This window comes from Schistocerca americana, chromosome 8 (genome assembly GCF_021461395.2).
Source record: "Schistocerca americana isolate TAMUIC-IGC-003095 chromosome 8, iqSchAmer2.1, whole genome shotgun sequence".
In the NCBI taxonomy this organism is placed as follows: Eukaryota; Metazoa; Arthropoda; class Insecta; order Orthoptera; family Acrididae; genus Schistocerca; species Schistocerca americana.
This window is the reverse complement of record NC_060126.1, coordinates 524,850,545-524,869,709: the sequence shown is the minus strand read 5'-3', so window position 1 is coordinate 524,869,709 and position 19,165 is coordinate 524,850,545. Positions and strand designations below refer to the sequence as shown.

The 19,165-nt window shown below is 43.0% G+C and overlaps 1 protein-coding gene across 1 annotated transcript in view; it reads right to left on the bottom strand.

Annotated features, from left to right (window-relative positions):
• LOC124545965 (circumsporozoite protein-like) overlaps window positions 1-5,890 on the bottom strand; it is a 33,667-nt gene extending 27,777 nt beyond the window's left edge. Inside the window, exon 1 of the mRNA XM_047124930.1 lies at window positions 5,542-5,890. Coding sequence (XP_046980886.1) covers window positions 5,542-5,890 — 349 coding nt within the window. The remainder of the gene's footprint in view (window positions 1-5,541) is intronic.
• Window positions 5,891-19,165: the final 13,275 nt, after the last annotated feature.

Genomic DNA, 19,165 nt, shown 5'->3' with positions numbered 1-19,165 from the left:
AGCGGAGCCGGAAGCTACCACAACTTGCTCCTGTTCACGATGACCAAGAGGCAAATAACATCTAGGCTGGGTATGTTACAACGGATCACTTGTAATAAGAGAAGGAAAACTCATATAACCGTAGGCAGCTGGTTACCCATCTGGCGTAACGGAAAAAAAAAAAACGTTCGAATTACCAGCTTTGCGAACTGGAAGAAGCACTATTGCTTAACCAGCGGTCCCGCATTTGAAGAGGAGGGGAGGTAGAAAGAAATCGTATTATGTCTCGGGTGTCCTGATGAGCAACTTCTGTCTCAGTACAGAGTACTGAAATTATCCACTTGAGATCGTTGCTGTATGTTTGAAATATAGTAATGTAATGGGCGACAGAGGATAGAGAAGATGCACGCTAAAAAGAAAGAGCTTGGCTTTTACATCTTCTTAAAGAAATTACTAACAGGAAATACGACTTCTGGCTATTACCTAAATAGCAATCCAGGTACACAGTTCCCAGTAACGCATGAAAAGTAATTCCCTGGTGATATAATGTCAGTGCAGAGCTATAATCGCAGAGAAAATGATGTGGACTTCCCATTTTTTACCACAGCACTTATGCATTCTTGAGGTGACAGTAACTGATTAGATTTTAAACTGATAAACAATACAATTGTCTAAGAATGTAGACGCAGTGGTCCATTCAGTAGTCTCTTGATTCCCAGCACAAACACCTTCCATGACCTGAGTGATGACAATTACACGCATGGTGAATGCGTTCATGTTAATATAACGTACCTAGCTACATTTACAGAATTTCAGGAATGGTTTCCCAAAAGCTTAAATAAGTCATCAGTTACAGTACCCCTTGTCTACATACCTTCATACTGTGACGCGATCTACTTTCTGTTACTTCTCTGCTTGCTGATGGCTGCATTTTCACACGCTATGTTATTATATATGGTGCTGTGTTATTTAATTTATTTTCGGATAAAAATTCTGTTTGTTAAAGGTGTAGTAGGTATTATGCACTCAGACCGAGAGTTGTAACGCTACATTTTTTTTTACTCCAACGCTCTTTATTTATTACCCAAATCAATATAGAAACTTGGGATGAAATTTAACTTGCACTTCGAATCTGGAAGTATACATTGGTGGCTACTGTAAGTTGCCGGTTCCTGTACTTGCAGCAGGAATTCTCCTTCGACAACCTAACTCGTACATTCGCTCATCCATTACCCAACAAGCGAGAAATCTGGATAGAGATAACAGGCAACAAACAGCGTATTGCCTTCTCCGCTTCAGCTGTCACAATTCATTTACCACGGTGCAACGTGGTTTCCTCCAAGAATGCGATATTGCATCTTCTATAACTAAAGCGATCGCACGATTTGTACCATTATTTCGACACTCTTCTTGTCTGTGAGAGGGCCGCCCTGTACGCATCCCCAAGGCGCAGAGCACGTCATCAGAGTGTTAAGTATAGTTCTCTAATTTTCCTTTCTTGTTTTAAATGTGATCCGTAGCAGTTTAGTCTACATAACAATCAGGAATTAACTGTTCCGCATTCCGTACGGCGTGATTTGCGACGATATTCGAGTTTCACGCAATACAGCATTCAGCTGCAAACATGCCATTCTGATTTCAATAAACAACGTGTTCAGATTTGTGAATTCGGTCTGTGCGTTGAGATGGAAGATAACAATGCCCTTTGTGGTTTAGTGTTCAGTGATGAGGGTAACTTTTGTTAAACAAGAGAAGTGTAGCGACAGAATACGGGTACACAGCAAATAGACAAACATGACGAAGGCTCTCCAGAACTTCATGTGCTCTGTGTCGTTGTTCGAGAACACGTTTAAGCGGCGTTTTTTTTTGCGGAGAAGACGATTACAGGAATTTTGTTACCTAAATATCGCCGATATGGCTTTATTAGTATTTCATTTTTGAACATGACGGAGTACCACCTAAGTGGTAAATTGTGAGAGCATCTCTCAGTAGTGAGCTGCCTCCAAGATCGACCGCCTTATGGGGGGACGGGCCTCTAATTGCATCACTAGAGTTGAAGATCATCTCATTTCACGGTATACGATCCTCATTTTTTTCCCTTTTTATGCGTATTATTTAGTGCTATGAAGATAGCCAGTAAACTACTTTGTGATACGAGAAGGCAAAATATAGAAAACAGAGACAATATTACACATATTACATTAAGATATTTATTTAAAATGGCAAAACATTAATTCCCGCTACATTTGCACATTATTGTCTCCCCTGACATCTAGACAGCTCCTCTGTCGTTGACTACAGCTATTAAAATCCTACTCTATAAAGGAATCTTTTAGTAGCGTAGGCAACACAATACTACAAAAAATTGACAAACATAATTTCACTGGTCATGAGTTGGACTACTAAAGTCCCGTAAAAGTTGTTCTGTAGTTCAGTATGTGAAAGAATTACATTTTTCACGCACTATTCGCGAGTGGAACAGACTTGGATGGATCAGATAGTGCTACGCCACACACCATTAGGTGGCTTGCGAAGTATGATGTAGATGGAGGTGTATTTTCGGAAATCGCATTGGCATATTTCGTATTTGAAGCAATAATTTTTCCCTTTAATTTGCACTTATGTTCAAATGAGACACGCGTATGAAAATGCTGTAATATATGGACACTGAAACATTGTGTAGCAACTGTCAGTTAACAGCGCATGTATCGTCATCTGGGTTGCCTGTCAACAATGCAGTGTCGCTTGAAGCGATCTGTGCTGTTGCCCAGGAACATTGCGAGTTCGAATAGTTCTCGTGCGCTCTAGTATTGTTTCGAGGCATTCTGAAAAAAGCGTATCTTAACAGTTAACGTAAAGAAGAAAGTTGTGAAAGCTTCGTATTACCATCTGAGAAGAAGCCTAAACGTCCATTTTTCCAGCCGGACACCAGTTCTTCGGAACAGGTATGTAATAAGTGATCCTTTCTGTCCTTGTCCGCCGTTAGACAGACAATTTCGCACACACAGGATCGAATTACATTAAGTAGTCCAAAATTACACATAAAGCTGCTACAACTGCTTTGGAAATAGTACAAGATACACACAATAATACAAGACACAAACATTACGCTTTCAGACAAAACATTTGGTCGTAGAGGTAGGAATATACACCTACTCGTTTGAAAAACATAGAACGTAGTTCGGATTCATTGTTTTCATAGGCGTCTAACGAAATTCTTTTTATTAATTTTGGAATAATTTTCTATTAAATTATTCGACCATCGGCTTTTCGCTCTGTAACCCCATTTAGATGTTTCATTTATTAAATTACTGAAAACTTTATTCTGTGTATGAATGGTTAGTCTTAATATTTATGTGTATGTAGTCCATATCTTCCACGCCACTCCTGGTTTCAAATGATCGTGCGATTCATATATGTTTCTGAGTCGTTTTTACCGGCAATATTCAGTACTAACAGTCCACGGTAAATTAAGGTTTGTTCGTGCGCTTCCTTTTTCAAGATTTAATCCTAAAAGAAATGCCGTTGCTGACATTCAGTGACTCATCCGGTACTTATTCAGTTTCCTGTCAAGGTTCTCGCATTCCAGATTAGCCCAGACGTGTATGATTTTTAATATATTTAAGAGCACTTAACAATCTGATTCTCCTGCAGAATTAATCAAGGATTATCAACCTATATCAAAATTCCATACATTTTTCCTGAACTGAAGCCTATCCACTAACTGATTTTTTTCGATGGAAACAAATGTGCGAGGTAAATAAGTAGTAGGCGGCGGCTCGAGATACCTTCTTTAATATAATCCCAGTTGAAGTTCACATTATACTGTTTCATGCTACATAACAGATAAATTATCCATCGACCCATCTAACTCTGTAATTAGACTGGTACGTTTCAACAGTTACATTTATGCGTTATAGTCTACTCCAAGTGTGGTGCGTTGAAGGAACACCTCATCCACACGTAATGTCGGACAATATTTAGTGAGTTTCTTTCCAGCAGAAGATGTTTCGCCGGTTTCGCCGGTGGCTGCCCTGCTGTACCACTGGGGAGGGGAGAGAGGCAGACGAGCCGCCGGGGGAGAAGACCGCCCCTGGCCACCCACTGGACAGCATGGAGGTGAGGGGCGCCGTGGCGACTGCCTTCTGAGAGGCATCGACGGAGCAGACTACTTGATTTAAAAGCGCTATTTTCATCATCTATCACTATTGGGTATTCTGTGAAACCTTGGCAATCTTTCTTAGCTAGTGGCTGGGATAAAAAGTGGTGTTCTGAATTACTGCTTCCTTTAGACTACGTTCTGAGCGTTACCTACTTTACTGTTATTTGTAAGAGTCAAGAAATGTCACTTTCTTCAGTTGCGGGATTCGCTGTTCTCATGTTAAGTGGTTAGTCCTTATACATCAATGGGAATCAAAAGTGGCACTCGCATAAGGTGTCAAACGTATTTGCATATTTATCAATCGAATAAGGAAATAATTACCAAGAGTAATAGTAGGAAATCATAAGGAAAACGTAAGTGTGGCATGTTATATATTGGCTTTATTCTAATTAGCGTAAACATTATGTCCATTGTGTATCTCAACACTGAAACCTCCCTCGTGGGATTGGGAATACGTGGTGCGCTAATGAAGGTATAGAAACGGAGCAGGAATAAATGAAGAGTCATTCCAGCGACGATACGGGTCGATAATGCAGAAATGCACTGACTTCTGCGTCTCTGAGAACGGGTAGTCTGCTGTGTCAGGTGCTTAGGGACAATCATTGGTAAATGGTTAACTTGGATGGATGTCGTGGGCTATGAAAGGAGGTTGAATGGCGGAGAAACCTGCAGTAGGCGATAAGACCTTCGATGTCCTCTCCTCATCGCGGTATGTAACGGTCGGAATCATTTGCGGACTGTAGAGCAGGATTGGAGGCTACCTGTGGCAGATATGACGACAGAGCAGATTGCTGGTACAGGCACAAAGGCCTAATCCGCGACATCCAGAACCTCTTGTGTATTGTATTCTTGAGGCGGCCCAACACCATATTAAATATTCCGTCATATTATTTTGGATCGTCAGTATAAGTTTGTAGGACACAGACCGCCATGAAACCCTGCGAGGTGAATATGCGCATCCTCGCGTGTCTTCTCGTAAATGCAGAAGTGCTCTTACAGGGATGGTCCACATCGAGCGATTGGGAGACATCACAACATCATGTTGTGAATGAGACTGTGTCATTGCGTGGAACGTCGAGCAGTGATAGTCTTTTGCTAATGTATAGATTACTATTCAGAAAAACAAGCTCTTAAAGATCCAACCCGGACAAAGAAAATGCATGAGAATAATTTATACGCCACTATAATCTCACAGTATTTATAATGTCACTATATTGACAGATAAATAATTCGTACTTTCATTAGATTTAAATATGTACTGAATAGATGTACCAAAGAACTGGCAATATATAATGTTACTTTAACGATCGAAATTATTGTGAATAGATCTTCTCTCAATTTGTATCACATGGAACACATTTATCAACATCGTAACATCATCCATTATATCTTTTTCTCACAGGAGCCAGCATTAGCTACAACAGCGGCGTCACCAGCCACGCCGCCCACTGCAACGCTGCAGGTATCGCCAGCCACGTTGCCGGACACAGGAGGAGAGCCAGCAGAAGCCACAAGAGAAGAGGCGTCTCCACCCGCGTCACCATCCACAGTACCACTTGAACGACCAGCTGCTCCACAAGTGGTTGCACCAGCCGCGTCACCAGACACAACAGGAGTGGCGAAGGAGGCCACAACACAACTGGAGCCTCCAGCCGTATTGCCATCCACAACACAACTTGAACCAGCAGCTCCAACACACGTGGCATCTCCCGCCACGTCCCCATCTACAACACATGTCTCATCAGGCATGACACAAGTGACGTCGGCACCTACAATTGAAGTGGCGTTTCCACCCACAAAAAGAGCAATTCTTCGAGCCTCATCGCCAGGCACAACAGAAGTTACTTCATCAGCAGCCTATCTAACCACAAAATGTGTAGCCTCATTACCTTTAGAGCAGTTGGTGTCGAAAGCATCACCGTCAGCCTCCACACAAATAGCATCCGCCATCCCCATTGCCTGCTACAGCATGCATCCTATCACCAGTCCTGTTGCCAGATACAACACCCATCAAGGCACCAATCTTGTTGCCAGATACAACACCCATCAAGGAACCAATCCTGTTGCCAGATACAGCACACGCAGTATCACCAGTCCCGCTGCCGGATTCAGCACACGCTGTGTCACCAGTCCTGCTGCCCGATTCAGCACTCACTGTGCCACCAGTCCTGCTGCCCGATTCAGCACACACTGTGCCACCAGTCCTGCTGCCCGATTCAGCACACACTGTGCCACCAGTCCTGCTGCCCGATTCAGCACACACTGTGCCACCAGTCCTGCTGCCCGATTCAGCACACGCTGTGTCACAAGTCCTGCTGCCCGATTCAGCACACACTGTGCCACCAGTCCTGCTGCCCGATCCAGCACACACTGTGCCACCAGTCCTGCTGCCGGATTCAGCACACGCTGTGCCACCAGTCCTGCTGCCAGACACAACACGCGTTCTGTCACCAGTCCTGCTGCCAGCTACAATATGATTCGCGTCTCAAGATTCTGAATTTCATTGAAATATATCATTTGTTCTTATTACACTTTTGATTAAATAAAAACGAAATTTTATGTGTTATATACTGTGTCTATTTCTAACTATGCTGATGTATGCACGTAGAGACCCGACTCTTACATGTGTGTGGATACATTTTAATGTAATTTGTAATACATAAGCTTATAGAACCCTAGTACTTCAAAATTCATCCCAAGTAGTTTTACATTTGCCTATTCTACTGCAGTGTTACTTGACAAGAAAAGAAAACGTTGTTGTGTAGAAGGGAAAGGAACGAATGGAGTATTACGACTAATGTACAAACAGATAAAAATCTCTTTTCTGGCTATGATTGTGCTGAGATGTTGGAAAGTGGAGCACAGGATTACAGTTTCACAGATCGATCACGTTTTGAATGAAATTTAAACTGAAACAATGTTGCTGTGTGCCTAGATTAGATACTTGGTAGCAGCTAGTTTTGCTTTGGAGTTATTCGTAAATATATCAACAGACTCACTCCTCCCACGCACAGTTTTGTTGAGCAAGATTCTGTGGGTGTCACCTGCAGAATTTGACCAGTGCTCCATACTTGCGTCAAAACAACCAAAAATTCTATAGTTGGACAGGAACTTCATTCTGTGGACCCCCACCACACTTAATAGAATACACTAGGAGGAACTGATATGAGAAAGTTCGATTAATGCTGTTTAGAACGGGTGGCATCAGACAGAGTTTAAAGATCTGATAATACATTTTCTGTGCTCATATGGTCTTGCTGATATCGCAGTTAGATCTAAACAATTGTACATGTGAATCCACAAATTCTTCTTCCTGCACGTTAAAATTCTAAATAATACATATCGTAAAAAGTACCAGCCACTGAAAGTACACATTACTGTGTGTACTCGCTACAATTTCGTATATACACCAGACAGTAAATGATGTACCTACCTACAAACTTCAAGTGGCCGGACCCTCGTTGTCTGTTGCTGAGATGCTGCGCATACTGCTTGATGAGAAATATAGGGGGCTGTAACTCTTAAGTTACCACCATTTTGTCGTACTCCAACAGTATATTGATAACATTTTTTTTCTTCTTTACTCGTACATGTAATGTTGTCAGTCACGCAATTGCTTACTATCCCATTATAAGGAACAAGGCTTCCACTTGACGCCTTCCTTACTCCCAAAATTAATGTTTAAAGAGATATTTAACATATATACTCTGCGAATTTAAGTATGGAGTAAGGCAAGTCGAACAGATTGCAGAAAAAAATAGAAACTCCTCTACAGTGGCTCGTTTCGTAGTGGTACACAATAGAGTGTCTGCACATCGGAAGTGCAATGTACGCCCCATCCCCGAAAATCATGTTAGTTAAAAACTGAAGAGAGTAAGTCAAGCTGTGAGTTAAAACTCAGGCATGCGCTTAAATTAACCGTTAGCAGAAGTGATCAGCTGTCATATGAAACAACCGCCGTGGCCTTGGTGTAGGCAAAATGAATGCTGAACATATACCATTGCTCCAGCCCCCGCACTGAACCGGTACTTCACATTACGTACAACCACAACTCAACCACAAACGAAACAGACACTCATTGACTACTTCTTACGAGTAATCGACTGACACCACTGACAAATTCTATCTGAAGTACCATCAATAAAGGCATCAGATGAGCAGGGTCTACTGAAGCACGGGATACAAGACATCAGCTTTGACCAATGACGTCCTAGGTAAATCATAGCTGTTAATATCTTTACTTCCCAACCATAGATAATAAATCGGTTGTCTGCTGCGGATGAGCGCCATCATTGTACATTTAAAATATTGAAAGTTTGTTTTAAAAGAGCTAGATATTCGCAAAATTTCTTTCGTTTGCATTGATTTCAGTAATTGGTATTTTGCAATTCATTCGGTACTTAATTTCATTCTCAGTGTGTTTGAGATAATTTGGACGAATTGTTTTTTGTTTTATGAGAATTTTTTCTTTTTCGTTTTAGTTTGTAGGTATGAATTTATCTATTCCAATGAACCTGAATGATTTAAAGGAGGCTATGGTAGAAATGATGGCCATGACTCGATTTTTACAAATGTATGTTCCTGTTGCCGGTTAAGTTCGATGTCGTGAGTGCGACGAACATATGCGCCTGACAAGTATGTCCACTCGACGCACTCACGACTTATTCGTATGGCGCTGCAGCAAGCATCGGTTGTGGCTGTCCGATAGACGAGGAACATGGATCGAGAAAACTAAGCTCGCGTTGAGCGATATTGTTGGTGTATGAGGTATTCAGTGTGGCTGTGCGTGCATGAATGTCGTGTGAGTGAGCGTACAGTTGTAGACTGGTACTCTTTTTGTAGGGAAGTTTGTAGGGAATATTTAAAGTACAGGGGGCCGTTGGGTCACCGGGTGTAATAGTCTAAATCGACGTGTCGCATTTTGGCAAAAGGAAGTATAACAGGGGGAACTTCCTGTAGGATTATGGATTTGGGGGGCTGTAGTTTGAGGTCAAGATGTGACGAAGTAGTTTTTAAAGTAGTTGCCAATCGAACGAAGGAACTTTTGGTTACATTCATTGAAAATCATGTTGTAGAGGGTTCCATAGTGATTTCAGATGGTTTTTCTTCATGCAGGGATTTGGGGATTAGGGGTTATCTGCATCATGTTGTTAATCACAATACCGAATTCTGATCTTTATCCACCGGTCAACTGAAGAGCAGGATACAAATGTTATGTATGGCTCTATTTTCCGTCTTCCGTAGCACTAGTATAATATACTTCAATTGATATACGTAGGTCAATTGAAGTACAGAATACCCATGTTATAAATGTCGTTATCTCCTATTCGCTAGTACTACTTTTCTGCTCTTCAAATGGTACAAATGGCTCTAAGCACTATGGGACTTATCATCTTAGGTCATCAGTGCTTAGACTTAGAACTACTTAAACCTAACCAAGTATCCCATACTTCAGTTTATATATATATATATATATATATATATATATATATATATATATATATATATATATATATCTGTGTGTGTGTGTGTGTGTATGTGTGTCAATGGGATACAAATATTATGCACATAGATCTTTCCGCCGTCTGTAGCACTACTAACTATGTAAGAACAGACTATTTGTGGTAGCGGAGGCGAAAGAATGAAAGAATCAACACATGTACAATTTGTGTCCCGTACTTCAGGTGATCTATATAGCTCAACTTAACAACAGAACACTAATACTAACGAAAACGAAGAAATTGACGTACGTTACATTTGTATCCCGTTCTCCAGTTAACCTATACGGCACGACTGAAGTTCCAGATACAACTCTTATATATGTGACGTGAGGTATTGTATGCTACCGCTACTTCTATCCCATTTTTTCCCTTTATTTTCCACAGAAGTACCAGGACACAAACAGCGATATCCTTAACGTCAAGGTAGAAGTATTACTCGCTTGATATATGTTTACCATATTTTTTCAATCCTGTATTCCCTTGTTTCTGAACACTCCTCTCAGCTGTTACATCTTTGTAAAAAATGATCTCTGGCAAATTCCTACGTCATTGGGCAAAGCCGATGGACTGTATCTTGTTCTTCAGTAGATCCGATCAGCATCTGCTGGAAATTATCTCATCACAGTCCAAATGATGAAGATATTACTGACCCATTGCTGCCCGCTGTAACACATTATTTAAACCAAGTATTTCGCTGAGATTTGGATACAGGGACTAGTTGAGGCATTACTAAAAAAGACATTTACACAGAAACCTCTGATTTCTGACCTATTTCCATTCTTCGTGTAATGTGTAAGGCGTTAGAACCTACAGTCTACGTCCAGGTAACAAACTACCAACTACAAACAACCCACTAGACCAACACCAATCAGGTTTCCGCATACATCGCAGGTCAGCGTTTTGCTTCAAAGAGATGCACGAGAGACAGCTTTCATGTGATTCTTACTGTTTAGAAAAGCTTTGGCACTGCTATCTGTGATATTTTATCTTTCCAAAATTAGAAGCCTAAATTTCTTGACAAATGTAAGGCAATGGTTTCGCTCATACCTGACATCACGCCAGCAATGCCTCATACTCGTTATCATAAAATCACAATGGAGGAGGGTACTATCAGGCATTACGCAGTGTTCGGTGTTAGGTCCAATATTCTCATCAGCTTTGTGTTTAGTTTTATGCTACTGCAAATACCGCATCTACGTTGATGGCCTCCAGTTGTACCTAAGTGCAAAAAGCAATAAAAAGCTTTCGAGAATCTCAACACCGACCAGCATGCGCACTCAAACTGGGAGCAGGATATAGGGTTAAAACTCTACCCTTCCAAAACTCAAGAGGTACTTGTTGCCCGTTCTAGGTTCGTTAGTCCAAAATAGTAGTAGTCCCTGCCATCTTATACACTAAATAGGAGAAATTCCAACTCGTCGCATTCAGCGAAGTGTCTAGGAGTAATAAGAGTTGAAAATCTAAATTGGACTGAGCACATAACTGCAATGTGCTCGAACTTATTAGCATCTTTTTGTGCCCCACAAAAATATAAGGAGCTCTTCCTTTAGACCTCGAAATGATTACAGGGATGTTATCCTGCAAGGATTCCTCAGAAATGCTCACAGGCCTCGAACTGATTATTAATACCTGTGTTCGTTGTATCTGTGATGTTCGACTCTTTGATCACATTTGACTGTCATATGCACAGCTGCATGCAGATGGGAGTAGGGGGACAGGGGGGGGTGCTACCCCAGAGAACCGTTATCCAAGGTGGCGGTGATGACTTCATCCAAGATGACGGCCATGACAGATGATGACACAAGTACCATTATCCAAGACGGCGGTTTTTGGCCTGAAGTTTGAGTATTGGCAGGAAGAGAGGTCGATTGGGCTACCTCCACTTACCTAATGATACCCCCTCCCCCAGAAAATGGCGGGAAGTTCAAATTCCATCAGTACAATGCAACACACCACGCCTACCTCTACTAACCTAAGGAAATGGCGGGAAAATAGGTTACTTGCGGCACCTCCACTAACATAAGTCATCTGACCGCTACCTCATCCTAGGAATTCGCAGGAAAAGGAATAAGATAGCCATAAGTCTTTATTTTGCATGCAGTCTTTATTTAAACTATAAGAGGCAGTACCACAATGAAGTGTGTTCACTATGATATCCACAGTCCAACTGACCTAGTACACAGTACCACCACAAGAGGGTTCTGTCATCGCTTCAGTATTGTAATCCAAGATGGTCGTCGGAGGTGGTGGAATATGGCAGGAAAAGGACTCAGCCTGTGCTGGACATATGCTCATATTCAAACAATTAGAGGCATTACCACAATGAAGAGTGTTCACCATGAGGCTTGGAGTCCAAATGACCTAGTACATAGTACTGCCCCCAGAAGGCGCTGTCATCCCTGCTCTGATGAGCTTGGGTTCACAACACAGAGTCTGCAGACCTGAAAATACTAGTAATTAAATAAAGTACACTAATGTACAGACACACAAAACAACTCTTAAATTACGGAAATAATGCAGCACACAGTATACAGACCTGTAAAATGCACCTAAATCACCGAAATAATGCAGTTCACTGAAGAGCAGTCACGAAAACAACTCCCAAATTATCAAAATAACGTATGTAAAAAGTTCTGCAGTCATGCTCACTACTCGTAAACTGTCCAAATAAAGCATAGCACAGCATACAAATCTTCTGGCAAAATAAAGCAACAGGCACACAATCAACGCGAACACGGACCAGCCATTGCCCCCTGACCACTTGACTGCACAGGATGCTATCGCTCACACCCCCAGAAATCGGGATGCACCGGCAGCCCCCACGACGTGATGAAGCGACTGTCAGCTGCTGAGGCCATTTGGGTCGCACAAGCACAAGGCGGTACTATCCCTATCATATTTGACACCGTAGAAATTCTTCTCGAAATACGTGTTCACCTAGGCACCACTGATGGTACGACATGACGGGGGAGAAGACCTACTTGCAGAGCGACTCACCCTTGCAGACGCTGGAGAAATCTGTCCCATTGCTTCCCACAATAGCACAGGCTGCTTTCTCTTTCGTACGATTAAAATGGGACATCAAACTGCGTCTAACTGGGCACACGTGCTTACCTGTCCAGGGTGACTGGTGCATCGCCATGAAATGCGCGTGCATAGCTACACACCATCGCAAGCGCATCTAAAAAGGCTCTCAATGTTATACTGATATCACACGGCTATGTAAAACAAGAACCTAATCGACCTCTCAGAAATTGTATAGTGCACCAGCAAGAGTTAGCGCTCACTTTTGTAGAAGCTTTCGTGATGTCTCAGCTTGTTTGCTTGGAAAATCTTGCCCTAACACAACCTGTTTACGAAAATAGTGCAGTAAAACGTCGAATGCATTCTTCCTCGCGGTCCTAACGTGGCACTCCGTCGCTCACGTGTTACCCTTCCTGCTTTCAACATACGCAATGTTCTCACCGCTATCTAGAAACTCCTGTACCCCAGCACAAAGGATGTCTTGTGAATGAAAGAAGAGAGCTTTATGATTGACTCTTATCGAATTTATCCGCCGAGTTACTGATGCCAACGGTATGGAAGCATCGTCTGCCTTTTATCTTCTTTCTGAAGATGAGACTTTCAACGGCAAAAAACTACTTTACACAGATCGCTATATTGCACCGGCAATTAAACCCTGCTAAAGTGTCTTACAGATCGTCAAATATGGAAAGTCTCTTACTCAATTACACTGCTCTGTTACTAAGGATGGAAACTTGAATATTAGAGCGTTAAACTGATATCCATCCCAACAATATATCACCAACTACTGCGTCGATGTAGTAAACATACAATTTCTATCCTGCGACGCACAAAATCGCCCCTTTTACATCACTCGTATAGCTATCGACTGCCAGAAACTCGTAGATATACCGCAAAGATGGACAGCACCATATATACTCCTCACTGCACTAGATATTTCCCATGAGGTCAGGCGGTTATCCACTCCCAATGGGTGACCAGAGCACCCTCAGTGGACCGAAGTCACTCTCAGAAGTGTTCTACAAAGACTGGATCGGTTCTCCTCGACACAAAGACGTTACTTTTACTGGTTCCGACTTGCTTGCTTTTCTACACCCATCTCCAGACTCTGGGGCTTACAAGAACACATGTATTTTTACATGGTTTGCCAGAGCATTATACCATTTACGCGAAACTTCTCGATATCACGCACATAGCAGTATCCTAAGTGAGCGCTCGTGCAACATAATTCTACAGATATAGACTGGGAATTATTTCTCTACAAACCCGAAACATTAGCGAGGTGGAGCGCTCCGTAAACCACTGAGTAACTAGAAACTTAGCCCGTCTCCAATGACCTTTATCTGAAAAACCTTGAAAAAAGGAAAAATAGAGCAATCTGATATTTTCGCTCACGAATACTGATGTCGGTGATTTAGCAGATTCCAAATAATCCATATAATTTACAAAGTCAACTGAGGTGTTTCTCATTTCTAGACAAGCGGCAAATGTGTCATCCACCTGCTAGCTGCATACACCACAATCGAACTTACCTCAACTAAGTAAAGAAATTAAATGCCTAGACTCAGTCAACAGAACAATTTACATGCGATGGAATAATGGCCCAGTGCAAACGAATGTCCATGTTCAATCTCGTCAGATTTGCAGTTGGTCACGAAAGCTGTCCAGCACATACTAAGTATTAGTTCACTATTCGGGCGTCTAGAGGACTACACAGTTAAGTGAACTTCATTCCTGCACTGCAACAGCGCTCTCCGTTTGGACGGTCCCTCCCGTTAACGGGAAACGTGAATCATTCCCGCCACAGACCACGCACAGACAGAATCATCCTACAAAATCGGTCACGTATATATTTGATCGCTATAATTACAATTAAATGTTAGTATTGTGGTTTCATTAGAATGACATTCGACAGTGAGGGAACTATCGGAACTACATCCTGCTGACGGCTATGGCTCTGGAAATAGAAATATCTGTACAATTCTTATGACTTGACATACACTTCCCTTCGCCGTCACGGTATTCTACTTGAAATCCATACCTTCCTTACGACTGGTCATAGTCATGTCTTTTGCACAGGTCTGAACCCAAACACATACTTTACAATTCTGATGCTCAAGGCGAACGTATCAATATCCTCTACTACTAACTATAATACTTCGTCAATAACTGATTTCCAGCGACACGAAATAATACTGAGCGAAAATGAAGGATGGGTAGACATGTCTAATAAGTTTTCTTGTGAATGGTACGACTGTGTCCTAGAAAGAGGGGCGTAATCGTCTTACAAACAGCGAGGTGTTATAAAATACAATCATATTACCATCACAAGCGGTCTTGGTTCTACAGGTGCACACAAGTATCCATGTTAAAACTATAACCGCTTTACAAATCGAGGTACGACATCACCTGTGAATAAGGTGTTTTTTTTGTCCAGACAGATACCATAACACGTAATTTAACGGTGTTCGCTGGAGTATATTGTATCAGACCAACAGTGTGCTTACATGTCGCCGATGGTGCTACCTTGTAACAATGTTACACAATTAAAAAAGTGATTCTGCTAATGAATGTGGTATTTGCGACTCCCTCACTCCACCGCCGCTAGATATTTCTCCGGTATTTGTAGTGCATTCCTGTCTCGATGCCATGTCAGACGTTCGGTGATATATCGACTGGGCTATAGGCAATGCTTGATTGAGAAAGATCAAAACCAGTGGATGATGTGCTGATTGAGGTCGTAAGAAACTTACACTAGCTGTTCGGATCTCTAGTGCTACGCTGTCCGCTAGAATTTCTCTCTGGGATTTCGAAACAAGTCCTCCCATTCACGCACATACCTGCGTTGATCCTATGGAGAAGTCCTTTATTGATTAAAGGCACTAGTCAATCATATTTCTGGCACTCTCGTATCTCGAAACGAGTCACCTTTGTCGAAGGTATCTGCTACAGCAAAATTCCATCCTCGTATTAGATAACTCTCATGCACCTTGCAGCTGCTGCCATTTCACCAGCTTTACACATGTGATCGTCCCATTTCAAGTCGGAGCTGCTAGGAGTCGGAGGTAAATATACTCCTGGAAATGGAAAACAGAACACATTGACACCGGTGTGTCGTCGACCTGGGACCGGACCGCAGCGACGCACGGATGCACGCCAAGACCGTAGGATCCTACGCAATGCCGTAGGGGACCGCACCGCCACTTCCCAGCAAATTAGGGACACTGTTGCTCCTGGGGTATCGGCGAGGACCATTCGCAACCGTCTCCATGAAGCTGGGCTACGGTCCCGCACACCGTTAGGCCGTCTTCCGCTCACGCCCCAACATCGTGCAGCCCGCCTCCAGTGGTGTCGCGACAGACGTGAATGGAGGGACGAATGGAGACGTGTCGTCTTCAGCGATGAGAGTCGCTTCTGCCTTGGTGCCAATGATGGTCGTATACGTGTTTCGCGCCGTGCAGGTGAGCGCCACAATCAGGACTGCATACGACCGAGGCACACAGGGCCAACACCCGGCATCATGGTGTGGGGAGCGATCTCCTACACTGGCCGTACACCACTGGTGATCGCCGAGGGGACACTGAATAGTGCACGGTACATCCAAACCGTCATCGAACCCATCGTTCTACCATTCCTAGACCGGCAAGGGAACTTGCTGTTCCAACAGGACAATGCACGTGCGCATGTATCACGTGCCACCCAACATGCTCTAGAAGGCGTAAGTCAACTACCCTGGCCAGCAAGATCTCCGGATCTGTCCCCCATTGAGCATGTTTGGGACTGGATGAAGCGTCGTCTCACGCGGTCTGCACGTCCAGCACGAACGCTGGTCCAACTGAGGCGCCAGGTGGAAATGGCATGGCAAGCCGTTCCACAGGACTACATCCAGCATCTCTACGATCGTCTCCATGGGAGAATAGCAGCCTGCATTGCTGCGAAGGGTGGATATACACTGTACTAGTGCCGACATTGTGCATGCTCTGTTGCCTGTGTCTATGTGCCTGTGGTTCTGTCAGTGTGATCATGTGATGTATCTGACCCCAGGAATGTGTCAATAAAGTTTCCCTTCCTGGGACAATGAATTCACGGTGTTCTTATTTCAATTTCCAGGAGTGTAGATACTGAATCAAATTGCAAATGACTGCTGGTACTGTAAGTGGGCTGCATCTGTTTTGGCAGCGCTGTGTAGCGCTTTGCATTGGATCTATGATTGCGCTTTCTTTGTAAGAGACTTTGTGGCTGGTTGGATTCGTTGTTGGAAGTTGATTGCCAGTAGTGTTATGCAGTTGGAAGTTAGTCGACAGCAGTGATGGAAGAACTGTTGGGCAGATGGAGGTGAACAGCCAGCAGTGATGGATGTTATAAGTGAGAAGTTAGCATTGACGGAGGATAGAGGTCTGAAGCGTTAGCGTAGGCTGACAATCTGTACACGTTCCACTTGGAGATTCAATATTATTCATGATTATATACCTTTGTTCTAGATGTCAGTTACGATTTATATCCGTGTATCAACTTGATGTCACAATATTATCGTAAAAAAAAAATACATTATTTGGTTTGCAAGAAAATCTTTCCTTTGCTAACCACATGCTGTTAGCAGTTAGTTGCTTTAGTAGCTAGAGTCTTCTATTTAGCTGACAGTATTGACACTCACGGTATTAGAGTAGTTCGCGTAATGAAGATTTTTGTGAGGTAGGTGTTTAATGAAATGTATAGGTTACTGTTAGGATTTTTTTTAGTCAGGGCCATTCTTTTGAATTAATTATTTGAAGTCTGGTTATTTTTTTATGAGCAGGCAGATTGCGTAGCGCTAAGATATTGTGGGTCTCAGTTATTCAGCAATTTAAGTACAGCCACACTCATTTAAATAAAGAGGTTTCAGTACTCATTGTCCTTAAAAGATCAAAATTCTGCCGTACCAACCTGGTAAGTATACTTGTAAAAGCAGATCAACAAGAAGTTCATAAACAAAGGTCAGTATGGGTAAATACACTGTGCCATAGAATTAAAGGATCAGTTTTCGAAATTCCATGCTTAACACACATTACGACACAGAAATTTGAAATGTGGCTCAAAGTGCCTACAGTCTTCTTCAATAAAGGTGCAAAACTGGCGCCCTGCGACGTCACCCTTGGCTCGATGACACTTCAAAACAGGCCGCAGCTCAGAAGTTCGTATGAGCTGTAAGATGGGTTAATGATGTCACATCCGCACCAAATTTCACAACATTTCTGTCCGTTGCCACAGTGGACGTTTAACTCTTTCGTTTGACGCCATTGAGATAGAGGTCATAACCGCGACACCCATCACTGAAATCATGGGGTTTTCTTGTGGTTGGCCGAGGAACACATTTCAGACACACCGCCGCTCAGAATTAAAACGAAGGCGACAGGGGTTGCATAAAGCGCGTCAATGAAACCACCTTCCCATGGGGCGATGACTCCCACCCATATCGCGGTGGAAAATGACAGTTCTAAATGCAATGAGCGACGGGAGACGCTGACATTGCTGACAGCCCAGCAAGTTACAACCATTCTCTAAAGGCTATATGGCGTAGTATTCCCCTTGAACGTGGTTGCCCCACCGAATTTTTACTTTCGTTTGCAGATTGGAACCTACAGGGACAAAATTTGGTTTCAGGGTGGGGAGGGGTGTGGCGGAGACGCGGTGTTGACATACGCGTGATTAAAACGGCAAATCCGCAGCGGTATTAGCCGAGCGTTCTGGAGCGATGCTGTCATGGACTGTGCGGCTGATTCCGTCGGAGGTTCGATTCCTCCCTTGGGCATGGATGTGTGTGTTTGTCCTTACGATAATTTAGGTAAAGTAGAGTGTAAGCTTAGGCACTGATGACGTTAGGAGTTAAGTCCCATAAGATATCACACACATTAAAAAAAATGGCAATGGATCCCACTGAGACATGTAGTTGGAAAAATCCCTCGACAGTTCCCACCTACTTTTATTGAGAATTTTAAAAATGAGCCTTGTCACCTCTCCGATTCCAGCTGCATATATGTATGTGGAAACAACATACCATGTTGCAGACAGTTTGACGTATTGCGTTCTGAGAGAGCTACTCGGAAAGTATGGTCCGCTTGATCGTGCAATGGAAACCACAACGAAAGTTTGCAGAAGCTTTGCATAGATCTGCCCAACGATCGCGTCACTTCGATCTTTTCAGTTCTCTGTGCACAGTGAGCACCTAAAGATGCACAAAAAACAGTGTCTTCCGCCATGTATGAGTGCCTGTGAGAGATTTCGCCTGATTTTATGCAGCCCACACAGCGTTATCGTCATGCGTTTCCTTCTTTACGACGTTTCGCTGCCCCACACTGCAGGGGCAATGAGGACGTTCCTGCAGCAAATTTGATGGGAAGTGTTTGATCACCCATCATACAGCGGGGACTTGGCTACCTCTGAGTTTTATATCTGCTCACATGAGCCGTTGCTATAAAGACAAAATTTTGTCGTTGACAACAAGCCACAGATCAGCGTAGAG